Source organism: Scedosporium apiospermum, assembly GCF_000732125.1.
Source record: "Scedosporium apiospermum strain IHEM 14462 chromosome Unknown SEQ_SAPIO_0095, whole genome shotgun sequence".
Classification (NCBI taxonomy): domain Eukaryota; kingdom Fungi; phylum Ascomycota; class Sordariomycetes; order Microascales; family Microascaceae; genus Scedosporium; species Scedosporium apiospermum.
Window position 1 is genome coordinate 253,606 of NW_015971796.1, and position 18,487 is coordinate 272,092.

An 18,487-nucleotide genomic window follows, 5' to 3' on the forward strand; every position below is an offset into this window, starting at 1 on the left:
GAAATTTCCCATTCATGAACCCGAGGACGTCAAGGTCTCGATGTCACGGCAATCGCGTGGAAGGTCGAACTCCCGATGTCGAGCTCTCACCTTACCAGAGATCCTATTTAGAGCAGGAGGAAAATCAGAATTATTAGGTATTCCCACAGCAGATGCTACAATGAGCGTAGAGATAATCCACCGCATCCTGTAGTTACGATAGGGCAGGGAGTTTTGCACTATCAACATATCAACATGGCCTTTGGTGAACAAATGCGTTTCATGGCTTTGATCTGTCCCCCTCCGGGGGGGGGGGCATATTCATAACTGCCCAGGCTCCTGCTCCTTCGTTGCCGCTCTCCGCCAAATCGTCCTCGGATATAATTGGAACATCAAGGCTAGCGCCGGCCACTGTGGAGGATGGGGAAGACGTGCCCCGCGTTCTACGATCCCTGTCGTGTCGAGTCCTGTCGAGAGCCTTTCCCCATTTGGGAACTGCCGTCATATTTACCGAGATTGATTTCTTCCGAATTATTAATACTTCGTACAGTTGAAGAAGATGGTCGAATTGTCGAATTACCGATGCCGCTTTGCACACCGCAAGCCGCCCGCCCAGTTGATCTCAACCATAGCCTTGAGGCTGTGTTCTTTCTTGTCCGCCCCTTTGAGATTTACTAGTTTTACTTTGTAAGTCTATCCGGACAGCGCGGTAATTAAAAAGTGCTACAGGCCACGTCGTGATTGCAAGATTGTAACCCCGACAATAATGACTCCCCACCCGCACAGTTGCGTTCTCAAAGGTAATAACAAAGATGGACTAGGAATTCTCGTAGAAGATGCAATCACTACCGCGTAGCGTGCTGGCGGTCGAGCGCCATTGCCTGCGAACAGTGCGATGCAGGCCTCTACGGTCGTCACGGGCGAGGAGCTACCATAGCAAGTCGACCCAAAGCCAGCCCAGATGGTCTTCGGTCGGCTATGGACTTGTAGGCCTTGCCTCAGGTATAGCTTTGACAACCATTGGCTTTGGAGCGAGCACCAAAGACAAGCCGGCAGATGGCCGTAACAGCTCGGAAGGCCCCGTATACGCTAGCAGGTCGGAAATGCTACAGGTGAGGGTCGCCAGCTCGAGCCCCAGAGGTGCCGCCGAGACTAACCATCTCTGCAGGCTGTTGACGAGATTCGAGCTGCACTTGGGGACGAGGCTGTAACTATGGACGAAGATGATATCGAGAGCCATGGCTACTCGGAATGCTCCACATCGAACAGCACGGTTCGCCCGGTGGCAGTCGTCTACCCAACGAGCACCAAAGATGTTTCAACCATTGCGAGGATTTGCACCAAACACAGAGTTCCCATGATACCCTACGGTGCCGGATCCAGTGTTGAGGGTAACGTCAGCGCGCCATACTCCGGAATCACCATCGACCTATCGCAGATGAACAGAATCCTGCAATTTAACGAGGAAGATATGGACATCATTGTCGAGCCCGGAGTCAATTGGGTCCAACTCAACGAGGAGATCAAATCCTCGGGGCTCTTCCTACCGCTGGATCCCAGCCCCACGGCGCTCATTGGGGGTATGGTGGCCACCAATTGTAGTGGCACAAACGCTATGAGATACGGAACCATGAAGGACTGGGTTCTTAACCTCACCGTTGTCCTGGCCGACGGCTCGGTGATCAAAACACGGCGCCGAGCTCGAAAGTCCTCGGCCGGGTACAATCTCAATGCCTTGTTTACGGGCTCAGAAGGCACCCTCGGCATCGTGACGCAGGTGACATTAAAGCTTGCCGTTTTGCCCACCAATTTCGCCGTTGCCACTGCCACATTTGAAAGTGTTAAAGACGCGGCAAGCGCTGCGTCCATCATGATCCGCAAAGGCCTGCCGCTCGCGGCCTTGGAGCTCATGGACGATATGCAGATGAGGGTGATCAACCAGACGGCAAAGTCAGGAAACAAGACGTGGGCGGAAAAGCCCACCTTATTCATTAAGTTTTCCGGCACGGAAGGCACGGTGCAAGACGCCATCAAACAAGTCAAGACGGTTTGCAAGGGCTTCAGCAGCGATAAACTCCAAGTCGCCCATTCGGAAGAAGCGATGAATAGCCTATGGTCTGCGAGAAAACAGGCGTTGTGGGCGATGCTTGCAGTCCGTCCCGAGGGCACGGAGATCTGGTCTACGGACGTGGCGGTCCCGTTGTCGCGCATGGCGGAGATTATTGAGCACTCCAAGAACAACGCATCGACTCTCGGGTTGTTCTCTAGCGTTCTTGGTCATGTCGGAGACGGCAACTTTCACCAAGCCGTCATGTACAATCCTAATAAGGTGGCCGAGGCTGATGGGGTGCGTCGCTGTGTGGAAGATATGGTGGATAAAGCGATCGAGATGGAGGGAACCGTGTCGGGGGAGCATGGGATTGGATTGGGAAAGAAACACTGTCTTGTCAAGGAGGTGGGTCCGGAGACTATTGGTGTGATGAAAACTCTCAAGCGAAGCCTGGACCCGTACTGGTTGCTGAATCCTGGGAAAGTGTTGGAATTGTGAGGAACTCTCGTCTGCTGGCATGTACAAAGGGCGATGCTGGCTGGATACTTCGGCGCGTGCCTGCCAAGTATCGGATCTATCAACGCTTTGCTCGCTTGATCTGTATGGGGTGCCATTGCTACATCTTCAAAGAGCATTGTTTCTAGTTCACGAATCTGACTATAGAAATAGATTTACATTATCCTGGGGTTTTGCTATGTCCGCGTGGTTCTGCCGGGGAGTATTCACAGGTCCTAGAGTACTGTAAAAACAAACAAAGACCGCTCCCACGCTGGCGACGAGAAGGGTGCGACATTCTCCCTTTTCGGATGCTCACCGGAATTTAGGTCTTGTGTTGCGGGGAGCTTTCGGGATGTGGAGGAATACGCGGAGAACTCAACTCCCGGGTGAGTCGGTTGCGGGGTATTACGCGGAAGGTCCGCGGTGAGGGGGTTATCGGGTACGGGCACGGTAGACCAATATCGAACTCGAAGGTTCGTTCTATTTTATCAAGGCAGTGCCCGACTGAGTGGTAGTTAGCACCCCGGATTCTAGTCCCATGCCCTCCCAATGAACAAGCCGCGTGGCCATATGAATTAAGCCCCCATTTCAGATCAAGTTGTTTGTTGGCACGATGGCAGACCTCACTCTACCAAAGTATATGACAAATACCACCGATGTAGAAGGATACACTCGGATCAAAAATGTCTACGTCGGACTCCGCGATGGAGTCGAGCTCTGCGCCGACATCTTCTTACCGTTTTCGGCGTCGAAAGAAGGCAAAAAGGTCCCTGCAATCCTCAACTTAGGCCCCTACGGCAAGGACATACCTGTCCTGGAATTCGGTCTGCCAAAGACTGATATGTACGTCAACATGTATAAGCGCATCAAGCCGTTGGGACCGGATGCTTGTTTTGAGTTACTAGATCCTCTTCTTTGGGTGAGTGCTGCTTTGTATCCTTCCGAATGACGGCGCCGCAACTTGTCCACCTGATCGTTTAGGGGGACCTGAGCAAAAGCGAGCGTAGGAGCTGAACGATCTATAGACAAAAGAGTACGGGTATGCCCTTGTGAGAGTGGACAGTCGAGGCGTTGGAGGTAGTCGAGGGCGCCTTGACCCCTTTGGAATGGAACGCTCCATTCAGATCCAGGCTGATTCGGAAGGCCAAGGTAAACATCAGGACTCCCCCTAGCCTTGGAGTAGGAGTAGCAGAAAGTTGGGCTGACAAGCCGCTGTTTAGACCTGTACGATGTGATTGAATGGGCCAGCGCACAGCCGTGGTGCTCTGGCAAGGTAGCACTCAGTGGAATCAGTTACTACGGCATGACAGGATACTGGGCTGCCATGCAGAAACCTCCGCATCTATCCGCGGTGGTGACATACGAGGCAGCCGTGGACCTGTACCAGGCAGCTCGCAAAGGTGGGATTATAGGCGCTAACTTCCAAACTCACTGGTATAACAACATCGTTGTCCCCTCCCAATCTGGCAGCGAGACACTCTCCGCCGATCAGCTTACCGCGAACCGCGTCGACTATCCCGCTCTCGTAGGCAAGGACGAATATCCGGACGGCGAGTCGTGGCGGCTCCTGAAGGAACTCCGAAAACTCTCCGACATCGAGGTGCCAATCTACATTTCAGGCAATTGGACTGACAGTGAGCTCCACCTGCCCGGCAACATCCGTGCCTATAACGGTGTTTCTTCGAAGCATAAATGGCTCGAAATGCACACGGGAAACCACCTAGAGTTCTACTATCACCCGGACCACGTTGTGCTTCAAAAGAGCTTCCTTGATTACTTCCTAAAGGAGGAAAAGGAGTCTGGCATTCTCTCCGTGCCTCGCATTCGACTCATCACTCACCGCGGTAACCAAACGTTCTACCGCGAAGACGAGAAGGCATTTCCGCCCCCAGATGCCGAAGACATCTCCTTCTACCTAACGCCATCTCAAACCCTGACTCTCACACGACCGCCAACGGGTAGCAAGAAGAGATTTGAGTACCCGGGCCTCACAGGCACGTTGACGTTCGAGCTCGATTTTCCGTTCAGCGAACCTTTCGAGATCCTGGGGACGCCCTACGTCGAGCTCGAAGTCGCCACGGAGGCCGAGGACCAGGATATCTTCCTGACGTTGCGCGTCCTTGACGCCCATGGCAAGCCGGTTATCCTGGAGGGAAACCACAGCGAGCCAAACGAACATTTCGCTAAGGGGTACTGGCGGCTCTCACATCGCGACGAGATTGACGAAGGGTTTAGAGATCAGGGGGTCAAGGTGCCTTCGCAGCCTGTTGTGCCTAGGTCGCCGGTCGAGAAGGGTAAAGTGTACAATGTTACCATTCCTTTCCTGCCGACAGCGTTCCTCATCGATAGGGGCCAGAAGCTGTCGGTGGAGATTGGTGCGCAGGATACACTTAGTACGATCCCACCCATGCGACATGATGGTGGGGAGAGGGAGCCGGGTAGGTTTGGTGGGAAGAACATAATCTTCTCGCATGGACGGTTGGCTCTGCCAAGGGTTAGCAGAGCCGTTCCTTGAGGAGAAAAGAGTGCGGGAACATGTCTGCATAATACGGCATCGGAGATGATCAGATTGGGGATGCGCACAGGCTCTGTAGATATCATGGAATGCAACACGACAGGGGGATTTGTGCTTGATTCCTTTGCCTCCAGGGTATCCCCAAAACAGCTAGGAACACAAGGGGACTTGCGTTTTGTCGGAAATACTTGAAGTGCCCGTACTTGTCAGACAGGCCCGTCATAACCTGGGGCAAAACGGCCTGCCTAAGTCTCCTGTTGAGTTTTGCGGGGATGTGATTTGCCGTGTGTCTACTTACATATTTCAGCCCTGAAAATACTACGCGGATTTAAATGGCTGTATTTGTCCTTGCCATGAATCGAAGGCGTGCGGGGACATCCTGGATTGTCCTTCATGCCAAATTCCACGTCTTCCAGTCAACAACCTCACGTCACCTACGAGTGGATGGTAAAAATATGGATTCACACTGCCAATAGAAATATCGCAAAGGTGTGTAGAAAACTAGTTTCTGACCTCGTACACTACAACCATTCTTACTACCTAGCTGCTCTTCCTTATAGACATCAAGAGTATTTCTAGATCAACGTAATCTTCTCAAACTTAGCCGTAGCAAACATCCTCATCCCAGCACCTTCTCTGACCCGAGAAGTAAAGATCCCAACTCTGTAGTACTTCCCAGCTTCTTTAGATTCATGGATGATCAAGCCCCATGCATGCCTATCACTCGTCGGTCGATCACAAGACCCGTAGTTCGCTTCGCTAGTTTCTGAGTCCATGCCTTCCTCTTCCTCTTCCTCTTCCTCTCCTTCGTCCCCCATTCTCATATCAGTAGTTTGCCCATCGCCACGTTCGACTGAGTACCAGCTGCGTTGAGAACTAGTATCGTCATCGGTCGTAGATGCCGAACTCCACAAAGAATACGACCGACCCCCGCAAGTACTAGAAACTAGAAGCATGATCAGCCCTTTAGATGGGTAGGATATTGTTTTGATATCGTCGGAACCCGCATCCACGTCGTCCCAGTCGTCGTATGGATTCAAGGAACCAACAACCCAATCAAGCTGACAGTGGGCCGCATAACTCTGGCCATTATAAACGCACCATATCTCCGTATCAAACATATCTTGTTGTTTCAATTCGAAATCCGAGGGGATTGGAACCAAGCGCCCAAATACAGTCAATTCGCCTCCATTGACTAACCCAAAAGGGTTGGAGCCGGCTAGTCTTGTGGTCGCATGCACAACTCTCACTTCGGACTTTACAGGTCCTTCATCAAGGCTAAAGGTCCCTACACGGTGTTCGAAAAAGCCTGGTCTGGATGCCCATGTCCATGTCGGCATAGTGGACGAAGACACTGCGTGGCTATCGAGTAGGGTCTGGAGACTTTTGTGGAGGGTCATAGGGTGCTCTGGTTTATAACCCGACCACAAAAGGCCGTAATGGAGGTCCTTCTCCCACAGGCCCGCCAAGTACTTGTCTCCTGTTACTTGAGACACGTACTTTGCGAGGCCAGATATGGCTGGGAGTCTGTCAGACTCGAATGTTAGCGTTCTTCCAGCGTATCTGGCGGAAGCGTCCCGGAACATGGTGTACATAGCCTCCCCACTACGCTCCCTCATAGCCTTTTGCAGGATGTCCAATACGGTCTTGGGGACCATTAGCCTATAGCCCTCTTCGTACCCATTTTCGGAGACTTCTCTCATCCCACATTTGTAGTGAACCATGTCGCGTCCAAAATAAATAAGCCTTTTGGATGACGCCTCCTCCTGAAATGTCCAGCCTCGATCGTTCCAAGGAGATCTGGAAAGCTCAACCTCTAGTGGGCTTCTCAACCCATGCCTTCCGTAATCGTAGCTTCCCCGATCGATAATCGTGTAAGACCCAGAAACCGTTTCCTGAATAGTGGATTGGTACCCCATCTGCATCTTGTGCAATTTTCCGCCGAGAAAGCCTTGACGGCACGACGTTGAAGCGATTGCGCAGAACGTGATGAAAGCTCCCTGAAAAATCAGACCCATAACTTCGCTTTCTCTGTTCCAGTCGTCGGAATCATCTTGAATGATGCACAGCGCATCGATCCATAGATATGGAATAGATAAGGCCCGACAGGCTTCAATGGCGTCTCTCATCACAGGCGGCATGCTTGATATAGGAATGCTAGCCTTCCTCACTTCCAAAGTAGCACGTTCAGTCTTTAGCTGGGTAGCGGCATCCTCCGGAGGCCCCCAGCAATAACTAAGAGCGGCATATTTCACTCTACGTGGGGATGAAGCTGGTGTCTCAACCAGGCGAGGGTCGGAACTGGAACCTAACGCGACATCAATTAACCGAGACGGAGTATACGGTGAGTATCCACGTGAGGGGTGGCAGTGCTTTTCGCATCCATCAATATAGTCGTTCAAGAAGCTTATGGTTTCTTTCGCAAGAGGTTTGGACGCCACCGATCGTCTAAGCTGTAGCCAGGTTGAAACCATATCGTCGCCTAGACAATCTTAGATAAAGGATGTTGAAGGAGTTAAGGGGGTACATACGTTCATGACAGCATATGTCAAATAATAGAGTCGTGAGGTGTCGTAAGGGCTCAACAAACGCATCAACCTTCACGGCATAAACCTTGACGATCAGTGCCGCAAGCCCATACGTGTTACGGGAGAGGTCCGGCTGTCCCCAAGCGAAAGATGACTGCAGCTGAATACGGCCGCCATACTCCAGGCCCGCTCGAATGATTGACCCCCGGAGGAAACCGCAGAACTCGCAACCAGTTTTAGCCGAGTTTTCCAGCGCCGGTAAATCCGGTAAGTCATCTTCAATCTTGAGAGGTATGGGAAAGTCCAGGTGCTCCCGTGAAGAGTCAAACTTCAGAACAGACATATTATCCTGTGTCGAACACGCGGTGCCGCCAAACTTCGCGTCATCGAACCGAAAGCTGGTACAATTCTTGCAGAGTCTTGCGCCTGGAAGAATCCGGCGAGTCGTATCTTGTCGATCCATAGTTAGCATAGAGTGAGTTAGTGCAGGCGATCGTGGTAGATATAACCTCGTAGTCCCCAAGTTGAGCATATGAGGGCTGGTGGCCTGCCCAAGTTGCTGCCTAGAAGTGCCTCACATGACTGCTACTACATGTGAATGGTCAATTCCTTTCATCAAGCGGAACCAATGGCCTCATTGGACTGCTTTCCTGGGCCTGTCCTGGGCAGAGCCTAAGTGAGCCTGAACAAGGTAGTAAGTCGGAGGACACCCTTTGAGGACACCTCAAAATCCACACCCGCGAATCCACCGACGATACCAATTGTCACGACCTCGCCGCGCCTTGGGTCATAAGGTAAGACACAGCAGAATAAAAAAAAGTCACGCGGTGGCTGGCATTCTGTGGTTCCCGAGATACAATTTCTTGTTAGGGAAGCCCGCGCACGAACAACCCAGGTGGAAAAGTTGGGCTCATCTGATAGATGGGAGCGATGAAGGGGACTTTGAACTACTTTACGTCTAAATATTAAGGCGACGCCAATTTCCAAACACCAAGGAATATTATCATCCTTTACTCCGTACATATTGCCCCGCTCAGCCAAGAATGAGGGCGGTTCTCATGCGAATGAGATGAATGAGGTGAACGAATGAGAACGCGCCAACAGGACTGCATGGAGGTTGCGGGGAATAGAAGGTCAGCCTCAGCCTGCTCTCCTTCGTGAAGGAGGAGCCAAAAGAGGGGGTGGGGAGGAAAACGAGTTGCATGAGATCAATAAAAACATAGATTCCCTCCGTCGCATAACTCGATCGATCTCCCCCCCTTGTTGCGCCGAGCTATTATCCGACACGATGAGGCTCCTTCACACAACGAATTTGGAGGTTGTCAGCTTTGTTGGCGATCCTCCTCGATATGCAATCCTCTCGCACACATGGGAAGATGAGGAGGTCTCACTCCAAGATCTCTATCCCGGCGGAAAGGGGAAACAAATGAAAGGATACGCCAAATTACAGGATAGCTCTGCTCTCGCAGCCAGTCAGGGCTATGAATACATCTGGACTGATACGTGTTGTATTGACAAGACTAGCAGCGCTGAACTATCAGAGGCCATCAACTCCATGTTCAGGTGGTACCAGGAGGCAGGCGTGTGCTATGCGTTTCTAAACGACGTATCCACAACTAGCTCCATCGTCGACTCTGCTACTGCTGGCTCGGATGAGGACGCAATTTTGCGCGAGGTGGTAGCAGCGCGCTGGTTCACCCGGGGTTGGACACTTCAAGAGCTAATCGCCCCCAAAGCTCTCCATTTCTTCAATAGGAACCGGGCTCACCTGGGTTCCAAGGATGAAGCCACTAGGGCTATTAACCTTGCTGCCGGGATTCCTCCCGAGGCATTTCTTGGATCGGATCTTTCGGAGATTTCCGTATATCGAAGAATGCAATGGGTATCGACCCGGACGACAACGAGACAGGAGGACATGGCATACTGCATGCTGGGCATCTTTGATGTGAACATGCCTCTTCTATATGGAGAGGGAAGGAAGAAGGCTTTTCTAAGGCTGCAGGAAGAAATAATGAAAGGCTCGACCGATCTATCCCATCTACCTCTGGACACTCCCGGAAAACCACACTAATTATGACCCTATTCAGTCCTTCAGCGGCCTTCTTGCAGAGGATCCTTCATGGTTCACTGCTTCTGCATTCCGGCTCAAGGGCAATCTCAGTCCCATCCCGTTGCAAGACCCCTCAGCGACCATTACCAATAAAGGCGTCAATCTTCGGTGGGCCATCCTACGGGTTACTAATGACCCTGCATGCGCTCTCCATATTGCCATGCTTGCACAGTCGGGCGACACGAGCGGTGGCATCGTCATCCAACAACTGGATGAAGATGGCTCGGACTTCTGCCGCGTGCTCCCAGGAAGCGTAATTTGGGTCGAAAGATACGGCCCCATCTATAAAATTTCGCACAATAATCTTCTCGGTGGCCCCCAGAGGCTCCTGGCTCCCTCCGCAAGCACACCACGAAATATATCCATGCGTCAAAGCTTTAGGCCGCCGCCGGGTGCTTCTTTGGGAGCGATGGGCTTCTCTTTCAGTGAGACAGGTTATTATACGGCGCACTATAGAAATCCTGCCCGCATATCCGTCCAGAATACATCCTCCGAGTTTACGCTCGATGAATCCCCTGGAGAGCGAACGTGGTTTGCCCACGTCCCGGAAGATCCGAGACACTTCCTAGGCGCTGGGAGAGATCGGGAGACGGTGGTTCTCGGGGCATTAGCGTTGGATTTTGGGAATCGCAGTGTCCTCACGCATTGCCTCGGAGTTGGGGTGGACATATTGCCTCGAACAGCACTAGGAACCACGAATACCTTTTTCGTTCCATGGGTTGCTTTTATTCGAGGCAGTGACTTAAAAGAGGCCATAATGTCCTTCAAAAACTCGAGAGTGATGAACAGGGACACTCCGTCCGTGGTGCCGCGACCAATTTTATTTCTCATGCAAGCTGGAAAAGATAACACGGGTCTCTGGCACTTGGTATGATGTACGAATAAGCGTGCAGCCGAACCCTCGTCACCGCAGGTGAGAGGTGTTAGCGTGGCTACTGAGATGTCCCTCGCGATATCGAAGAGATGCCAGTATGATATGAGTACGGAATTTTAATATATTCGCCTCCCCAACTTCAATGGAGGTGACCCCGTCGACCGGACCAAGACGTTATCTGACGCTGCTTCAGAACCTGCCTCTTGTTATAAACACGCCTCCCTTACCCCGGACCCCATCGTGTGGTTTGTGTCTTCTGGTTTGGGAATCAGGAGCTGATCCAACTCATATACTCCCCTTATGTCGCGACAGGTTTCCGTCCCCATACCACCTTTTGGCGATAATACCCATGGGAATTCGGAGAGCGTATCTGTCGGCGAACGTGCGCCGCGTAGACGGAGACCTCTTCAGCCTTCCAACCCAAGGCAGTCGCAGGGTACAAGACGTAGCCCTCAATGTCAGCCTCCAAGACAAGCTGTGAGAACGCGCCAATCTCCTTTTGCTTCGGGTCCTTTGGCCAGGCTCCAATCGGCGTCTGGCCGAGACGAGTCAGCTCAGCCGCTTTATAAAACACCGCAAGAGAAAGAGGCTAGGGATCGAGTTTCCGCACCTTAAAGTTGGCCTCCTGGACATCGACAAAACCAGCCGCTTCCATCGCTTTCGACTGCACATTGTCGCCGACAATGGTAAAGGACCGCCCGATGCTCTCGCCAAACTTGATGAAGATCTTGCCCCACTGGCCGAGGGCGGAAGTCTCGGGGACCGACTCATCATCGCTCACGACGCCCGCGAAGCCTTCATAGCTCTCCAGCCAGCCCCCAGGTCGCAGTGCGCGGTATGCCTGGGCGAAAAGAGCATCCCAGTCGCCGATGCTACCGACGAGCCACCTGATATGGATATAATCGAGGGACTCGGGAGCAAACGTCCAGTTTTGCGTGCAGTCCTCGATTTCGCTGCGTTCGAGAGGGTCTCAGCTTATGCTCTAGGGCGTGGTTGTGGGAATTAGAGTGTCAGACTTACAACTTGAGGTTTGGAGGAACCCAGGAGGGCTGGATTGGGGAAATATCGGTCGCAACCACCTCGATATTGGGATGGTCATCAGCGAAATCACTGGGCACAGCATTAGCCAACGACGTGAAGAGAATAGAATTGGGAAGACGGCGGGGACAACATACATTGCCCAGGTGCCTGTTGATCAATATCACGAAGAGTGGTCAGTTCTCAGGATAACGTGCAGCTCAGGTAATAAAAGGGTTGATACCAGTTCCGGTGCCAACATCAAGTACTTTCTAGAATACAAAAGTTAGAGATGGTTCGTGAGATGAAGAAAATCATTGGGTTAAATTTGGGAATGCAAATGCACCTGGATCTTATCGGTCTCTAAGGGGGCAAGAAAAAGTTTCCCCCCAAGCATGAGGGTAAGGACATGGTGGCTGCGCGATGCTGTTAGCGTCCGCGTCATCAGGGTTAATGAAGATCCGTCTCACTTGATATCCATCGATTCGTTCTGCTGAGTATCGTTTGCGCCCCTATTTAACATTAGAATATAACGCCTCGTCTAATCCACACGGACCAAACTTAAGCGGCGTAGCCCACGCGGCTTGAGAGCGTGGTGCACGGGAAACTTACCAATAGGCGGCTTTCCCGACCTGGCTGTGGTACGTCCGACCATGGACCTTGCGATACTCGTAGATACTAGACGTTAGAGACTCAGTCGATGTGGCGATGCTCTCAGCGATTGACGCGGCGTCGGTGTCGTCGACGTCATTCTCCTAGAGGTCGGATCGGGTTCAGCTCTCTCGGTCCAGACAAGACTCTAAAAGTGGCCGTATATATATTATCAGCATCTTCTACGAACCTCTGACGCTTCCACCCAGTGCTGGGCTGGGAGGATCCCGGTCGCAGCGTCAGCGGCGGGAGAGGCCTCCTTCGGAGAACCCGCCTTGGGAGAGCTGGCCTTGGGCGATGGAGCTGTCATTATCTCGATGGATGATGTTGGGTAGTAGCTTCGGCACTCTTGTTCGGAGATTGGGTCGTGGCTTTGGGACGTGTTCGGTTTGGGGAGTAGTCTTCTCGTTGTACAGGGGGAGCGGACGGTTGAAAGATGAGCGGGATGGTCCGAGCCGAGGTTTAGCGGCGGGAAGTCGAGGCATACTATTAAGTAGGACTAGGACTGGGGTTCTGGCGCTTTTCTAGCGTAGTATTTCGTATTCCTGTCGCAGAAAGCGGAGTCGCATCCGGCACTTTTCTAGTGTAGTACTTCGTATTTTCCTGTCACAGAAAGCGAAGCGTCGGATGCAACATCCGTGCTTGATGCTGCCTCTCGGCATGCAGCCACAGTCCCCATACATACGAATGGGTCCAGAGCCACGCTAGGTGATAGGCTTAGGCTCGACGGCCATCCAATTGTCGCTCATACGTGGTAGGTGCGGCAGCGCCCTTGAGTTATGATTGGGACAGCACTGCGGAAGCAAGAGCCTTGGCCTCTTGGAAGTGATGTATCACATTCCTGTTGGGATCGCCGAAGCGAGCTGGGAGGTGGAGATATCTTACGTTTTCAGGATCTCCAGTTAAAGGATAATCTAGGTGATAGCCCATGCCCGACACAAAAGCTGAGTTGGGAACCAATACTACCAACGACTTTGTCAGGCTAGGATTCGAAGCGATAGTAATCACTGGCATCTCGACATCTCAGAAAAGGTGGCGTTTGAGTTTGGGATCATGCTGTCGTGACGTACATCCGGTTCAGCGACAGGGCCACAAGGGCAAGGTCGTCGGCAAGAGAGTAATTAAGATCGCCGTCTGGGGGCAGCTCCAACTGCAGGGATTGGAACTTCAGCCAATACGTAGGATGTTGTTCTGATGACAAATGATTACACTGTAGACTTGCAAACTATAGAAGCTATAATACCGTTCAACCCTGTTGTAGCTCGAATGAAGAGTGAAGTTGAAGAGGTTAATAAACTCGAAAAACATCCCCTCTATTGTGGGATATATCGCATTTCACTTGAGAGTTGCATCAAATTCTTTTACTCAAGTCCCTCTCAGTCTGGATGTGCCCGCTCGTTCGCTCAATATGATACCATCGCCAAGTTGTCATTTCAATCTCCGTCTCTTGCTATATCGGCAATTCCGCCAGCTGTGTTATAGTAGCCTCCGTCACAATCCCACAAATGGCTCAGGCCAGGGGAAGAGGACACCCTGCGGAGACTGTCCTTCGAAGAAACAAATTCCATGAATCCACCTGTTCGTGAACAATTTAGGACATCTTTTATGCACATTCTCACATCTCACAACCATAGAGACATGCCGGTCGAGGTCATTTAAGTCCTCGCCCTGCCAGCTCGACTCTTCGGGTCGAAATGATGTAAAGACATGGATATGTTCCCTGGGGTCCAAATCTCGCACATCGCTGGCGTCAGTGCCATCACAATCGTCGATATCATCACTATCATCGCCATCATCACTGCTTGAATCGCTGTAGCTACTACTCCCTGTGGTTTCGCGGCTGCTGCCATCGACTTCCTGAAAATTCTCTAGGATAAAAACGGCGCCTCTATCATTGGAGTCTGGCGTACCGTTCTCGATCAGGTGTCCAATCCCAAGGTCTTTTCCATCGTCCATGGCCTGGACGATGTTTTTGGCCATCAAGTATAGCCAATGCTTGCTGAATGTCTTCTTAGGTCCGGCGTGAAAGTCCCTGTTCAGAAATCGTTTGAGCCGGTAGGCAATCGGCAGTTCACGGATATAGAAGAGCCTGTCCACAAGCTCTCTCAAGCGACGCCTTCCATGTTCATCGAAGTCTCCACGTGAAGACCGTCGCTTTGGATGATCGACGGAGCGAAACGTCTCAGCTGGCAGGATTCTATCAACTACCCAAAGGTAGCCGTTCGTCTCAATGCCTTCTTGGGTGAGTTCGACATCCGCAAACCGACAACCCTTGTTGAATGTAAGATGGCTCCTTAGTCGGGGAGCGCGGAAGTCGTCGTACGCCAGATAATCAATGAAGCCAGCAACGTCCTCGTTCCGAATTTCCTCGATATCAACAGCGTCACCACGATCGTTCCACATGATCTCTCCGTTCAGAAGATAGAGAGCTAGCATCGCCACACTGACGCTAGGCTCGTTCTTCATCAGGCTCAAACTATCCAGGCGGATAGAATATTGGCAGCAGTTGGCAGCAATGGGGATACGGTCCCATACCCACCCCAAATCTCTGTCAGTAATATCCTTAAAGACGGTCGGCGTCATGGACTTGGGTGCCACGATTTCTCCGTCTTCGTCCATCTCCCGGAGCAGAATAGTGTACTTTCCCGCCCTCGTCCTCACGCTCTCGCACATATCACGCAAACTCTTGCTGATGCGTCGCTGGCTTTCGTACGCCAAACAGAATTTTGTGGCCTCTTCGTGGAACATCCGTGAACTAATACAAAACTGCCCACGCAAGACACTCAACCCCTGAGAGGTGTTTGCGGATAGCTTTTTCGGATTACCAAGGGCTAGAGTATGTGGCACGAGGAGTTTCATTTTCGGCAAGGATCTGTAGTTCTCCTGGAACGTCCAGCCTCGAGTCCACCATAGGTCATCCGTGATCTCTTTCAACAGCTCCAAGGCTTGAAGTCTTCTCTGAGACGACGCTTTGCTCGAAAGTTTGAGGTTGCTGGTTACGAAGCTGCCATCGAGAATGCAGGCCAAGAGATCTCGCTCGGCAAACGACTTGATAGGCCGAGCCAGCAGGGCAACTGGGTATTTGCTATAGCCATATACCCGATCCATCGCCTGCATGCCCACCTCTTTCTCCGCTCCCCGCTCTTGCTCGATGCAGTGCTGGTCGATCCAGAAATATTTTACCCGTTTTCTGCGTTTTCCACCAATTTTATCTTTTTGGTACCCAAGGTATTCCATGTATTCTCCCAGACGATCGAACACGCTGTTCCGCACCGGAGATGGCTTCACCTCGTTCGACCCTCTCTCCTCGACCAAGTAGCCGCCGGTGAGAGATCCGCGTTCGAAAGCTGGTGAAGCGTTCCAAGTATACGAGACCGCAACGAAGTCTCCGTCAAATCCGTTTACTGTACCGCGCCGCAGGGTGGTTGATCTTTTTGCCCCATCGTCATCATCTCGAGAGCGTTTAGGCAGCCCAAAGTACAGACATTCGAGGTCCTCGATAAATTCCAGACGCTTCTCCTGGGCTACTCTGAACTCTTCGTCGTCGAGTTCGACGAGACGCGAGATAAGCGATTTGTTTGGAAGGGCCGCGGCGATTTCGCGAAGCGACATGGAGCAATCATCCTCCGGGCTGTCGGCGTTGTTGTCGGGCATAGACATAGCGGTTTTACGGAAAAGGGTGACGTTGTGCGTAACCTTGATTGTAGGCGTCGTAGGCCGCAGGCGATCTCTATAAACGCGTGATGGAGAGCGCGTCGGGCTCTAAAATCGAAGGTGCGGGGTGAAACCCCGCTTGCACATCTCGAACATCTCGGACTGGCACTTCGACCTCAAGACTTACCACGAGCCTATCACGTAAGCGTCCTCTGTGTAACACGTTAAAGCGCGTCGATTCGTGGATCCTTCTTCGGGAGGGATCTGCGTGCGAGATCATTGGGTCTGGCACTCGCGGTCGTCATTGCTCTTTCGAGGGGGGCGAGTCCAATAAGTGTGCGCAATATGTGTGCTCAAGAAGCATCGCGACAAGAGGCGCATGGCGGATCCGCCATCTCTAGCACGAGGCTAGCAGGGTCGTGAAAAAATGAGGGCAGGCTTAATGATCTAGTGGAGCGGATCAAAAGCAACGAGTTCTTCAAGACCATCCGGGGTGAGATTGATGATATGCCTCAAAGCAGAGCCGTATTAAGGGCGCTACTACCGCAGAACTCAACGTTTAATCGGCGTCACAGCATAGCCGAAATCCGTTATTCATTGAATAGAATCTTCTTCATCGCCAGCCCTATAGCCCCCTCTTCGTTCTTTGGTAAACCTGGCTTCCCCTGCTCTGCACCTGATTCCGTTGGGTGAAGTTGACGGCGAGGGCTAGGCCAGTGAGCTGGAGTTACTTGGAGGGAAAAACTGTATCCCCTACAGTTTTTCCCCTGTCCTGTACAGGCTGAGAACCTTCCTTAGCTGGATGAATCGAGATTGATTCTTTTTTTTTTTTTTCTTTTTTTGGTTCTAGATCTATATGTTGAGCTCTCCCTGCCGACAGTACGAAGCCAAAGTTCTCTCTGATCAAGTCTCCCTGACTGTAAATCCCCGAGCCGGGGCGTCCCACCAAGGCCAAGGACAGCGAGCATAGAACAAGTAGCTCCAGCCCCACGCCGGACGCAGGAAGGCCGATGCGATGGCAAGAAGCGGTTGCTGAGTATGTAGCTTGCAAGTTTTCTGTACTTGTCAAACGACGGTCAAAGGCATACTCGTTCATATGAGACGGCCGACCTCCTCGCACTCTGTGTGAAACTTCAGACTCCGGGCCCATTTCCATAACCCTAGCCCTGGTTCAAATCCTTCGTCCCATCCGCGGCGCTGGTATTCAACGTCCTGTTGTTTACAATACAGTTGTGTACAACTCGAGGAATTCTAGAGTGTACGCATCCCTCCTATGACTTCCCAATGGTCTTCTCTTGCCACCTTGCCTCGCCGACCCTCTCCCCGAGGGTCATGGAAATATGCAGACCATTAATGTATGGCGTAATCGTAGCTCACCCGAATGGTTTTGTCCCAAGAGCACACTTCTATGTCGGAGCCAAAACTCTGGAACTGCACGAACTCTAGACTTATGTCACTAGGAGCCTGTCGTATTGGAAGAGGGCGGCAAAGACTCCGGGGAAGATGAAGTGTTTAGTGGCTGTGGTAGAAGGACGGATCTTCCCTCTTTCTACAAGTTGGGGAAGCGTCCGGACCACTTCTAATATGCCTGTCTGTCCTGGTAGATGGGTTCTATCATTGCGGGAACTTCCATGACCGGCCAGTTGTGCCGTAGTCAATTCTGATAGTGTTGGTTTATGTAGGTTATTAGTTCCTTTCGCTTACCGACAGCATCGGTCAATTCCCGCAGGGGTTTTACAGAAACTTCAAACAAGAATTGTTTTAGACTATGAGCTACTACTTGTCCCTTTTCGACGCGTCATGCTGGACTGATCTATTTTATTAATAATAAGCTGTGTCTTATAGTGCCTCTTCACTTTGTCAATTTTGGAGATACTACATAGAGCGGAGTGTGTCTACAGTGAGGCCACGGTATAGAATTATTACAGGACCTCTACTTTTGCGGGCAGCCGAATCAAGAGACTCTAGAAATCGTCCAGCCGCTACTCCAGCGCATCCAAGATCTGTGGAGGAAAGTAAACATGACGCGTAGGCTCTAATCCCGACTAAGGAGCCACAGGCGAATGTGTTCGCGGTTAGATCTGAGGTCGAGGAGTATTCTGCTTGGTTTGAATAGGTGGGATATTTATTCTTTTATTTAGTATAGTGTACGTAACTGCCAATTTGAAACTTCTATATTCTGTCTGCGTTTGCGATCATTTCCGATCACCCCTCTCATTGAGACTCATAGGCTTCCAGTCCTGTAAAGATAATTCCGTGATCAACCTTCCTAGTGCGGGCTTCTCGGGAAAATCCTCCAGAGAGAGAAAGCAGTGCGCCGAAACAGCAGCTAGGAGACGCAGGCGACGCAGGCAACGCAGGCAACCGCTTTCCAGGCTGCACCGTTTCGTTCTAGCTCCCGTTGCGAGTGTGGACCCCAAAAGTGGAAACACAGTTGATACAACGACAACATCGCATAAGCAGCGGTCTAATAACAGGCCGTCAGTGCCGCCTCACACTGACCCTTTCGAGATTACCTCTGGTGTCCGCCTTTCTCCATCCTCCGGCCTGATAAAGGGCTAGACAACCAAGGGAAAGAAGAAGAGGGAGAAGAAGAAAAATCGTCCTCATT

General features: G+C 51.6%; 3 protein-coding genes and 2 pseudogenes across 3 annotated transcripts; 3 read left to right on the forward strand and 2 right to left on the reverse strand.

Annotated features, from left to right (window-relative positions):
* Positions 1–815: 815 nt before the first annotated feature.
* On the forward strand, positions 816–2,527 carry SAPIO_CDS4906 (D-lactate dehydrogenase [cytochrome], mitochondrial; the record flags this gene model as incomplete). The annotated part of the gene is made up of 2 exons (XM_016787350.1): positions 816–1,091; positions 1,148–2,527. 2 exons carry the CDS (start codon positions 816–818, stop codon positions 2,525–2,527), a joined length of 1,656 nt encoding a protein of 551 aa, XP_016643025.1.
* Positions 2,528–3,140: 613 nt separating this feature from the next.
* On the forward strand, positions 3,141–5,042 carry SAPIO_CDS4907 (uncharacterized protein; the record flags this gene model as incomplete). Its single annotated transcript, XM_016787351.1, has 3 exons — positions 3,141–3,370; positions 3,433–3,446; positions 3,748–5,042. The coding sequence occupies 3 exons, from the start codon at positions 3,141–3,143 to the stop codon at positions 5,040–5,042; spliced, it is 1,539 nt and encodes a 512-aa protein (XP_016643026.1).
* A 575-nt stretch (positions 5,043–5,617) lies between these two features.
* On the reverse strand, positions 5,618–6,967 carry SAPIO_CDS4908 (annotated as a pseudogene; the record flags this gene model as incomplete).
* A 1,891-nt stretch (positions 6,968–8,858) lies between these two features.
* On the forward strand, positions 8,859–10,061 carry SAPIO_CDS4909 (uncharacterized protein; the record flags this gene model as incomplete). The annotated part of the gene is made up of 3 exons (XM_016787352.1): positions 8,859–9,431; positions 9,658–9,933; positions 10,005–10,061. 3 exons carry the CDS (start codon positions 8,859–8,861, stop codon positions 10,059–10,061), a joined length of 906 nt encoding a protein of 301 aa, XP_016643027.1.
* Positions 10,062–10,852: 791 nt separating this feature from the next.
* Positions 10,853–16,156, reverse strand: SAPIO_CDS4910 (annotated as a pseudogene; the record flags this gene model as incomplete).
* Between the last annotated feature and the right edge of the window lie 2,331 nt (positions 16,157–18,487).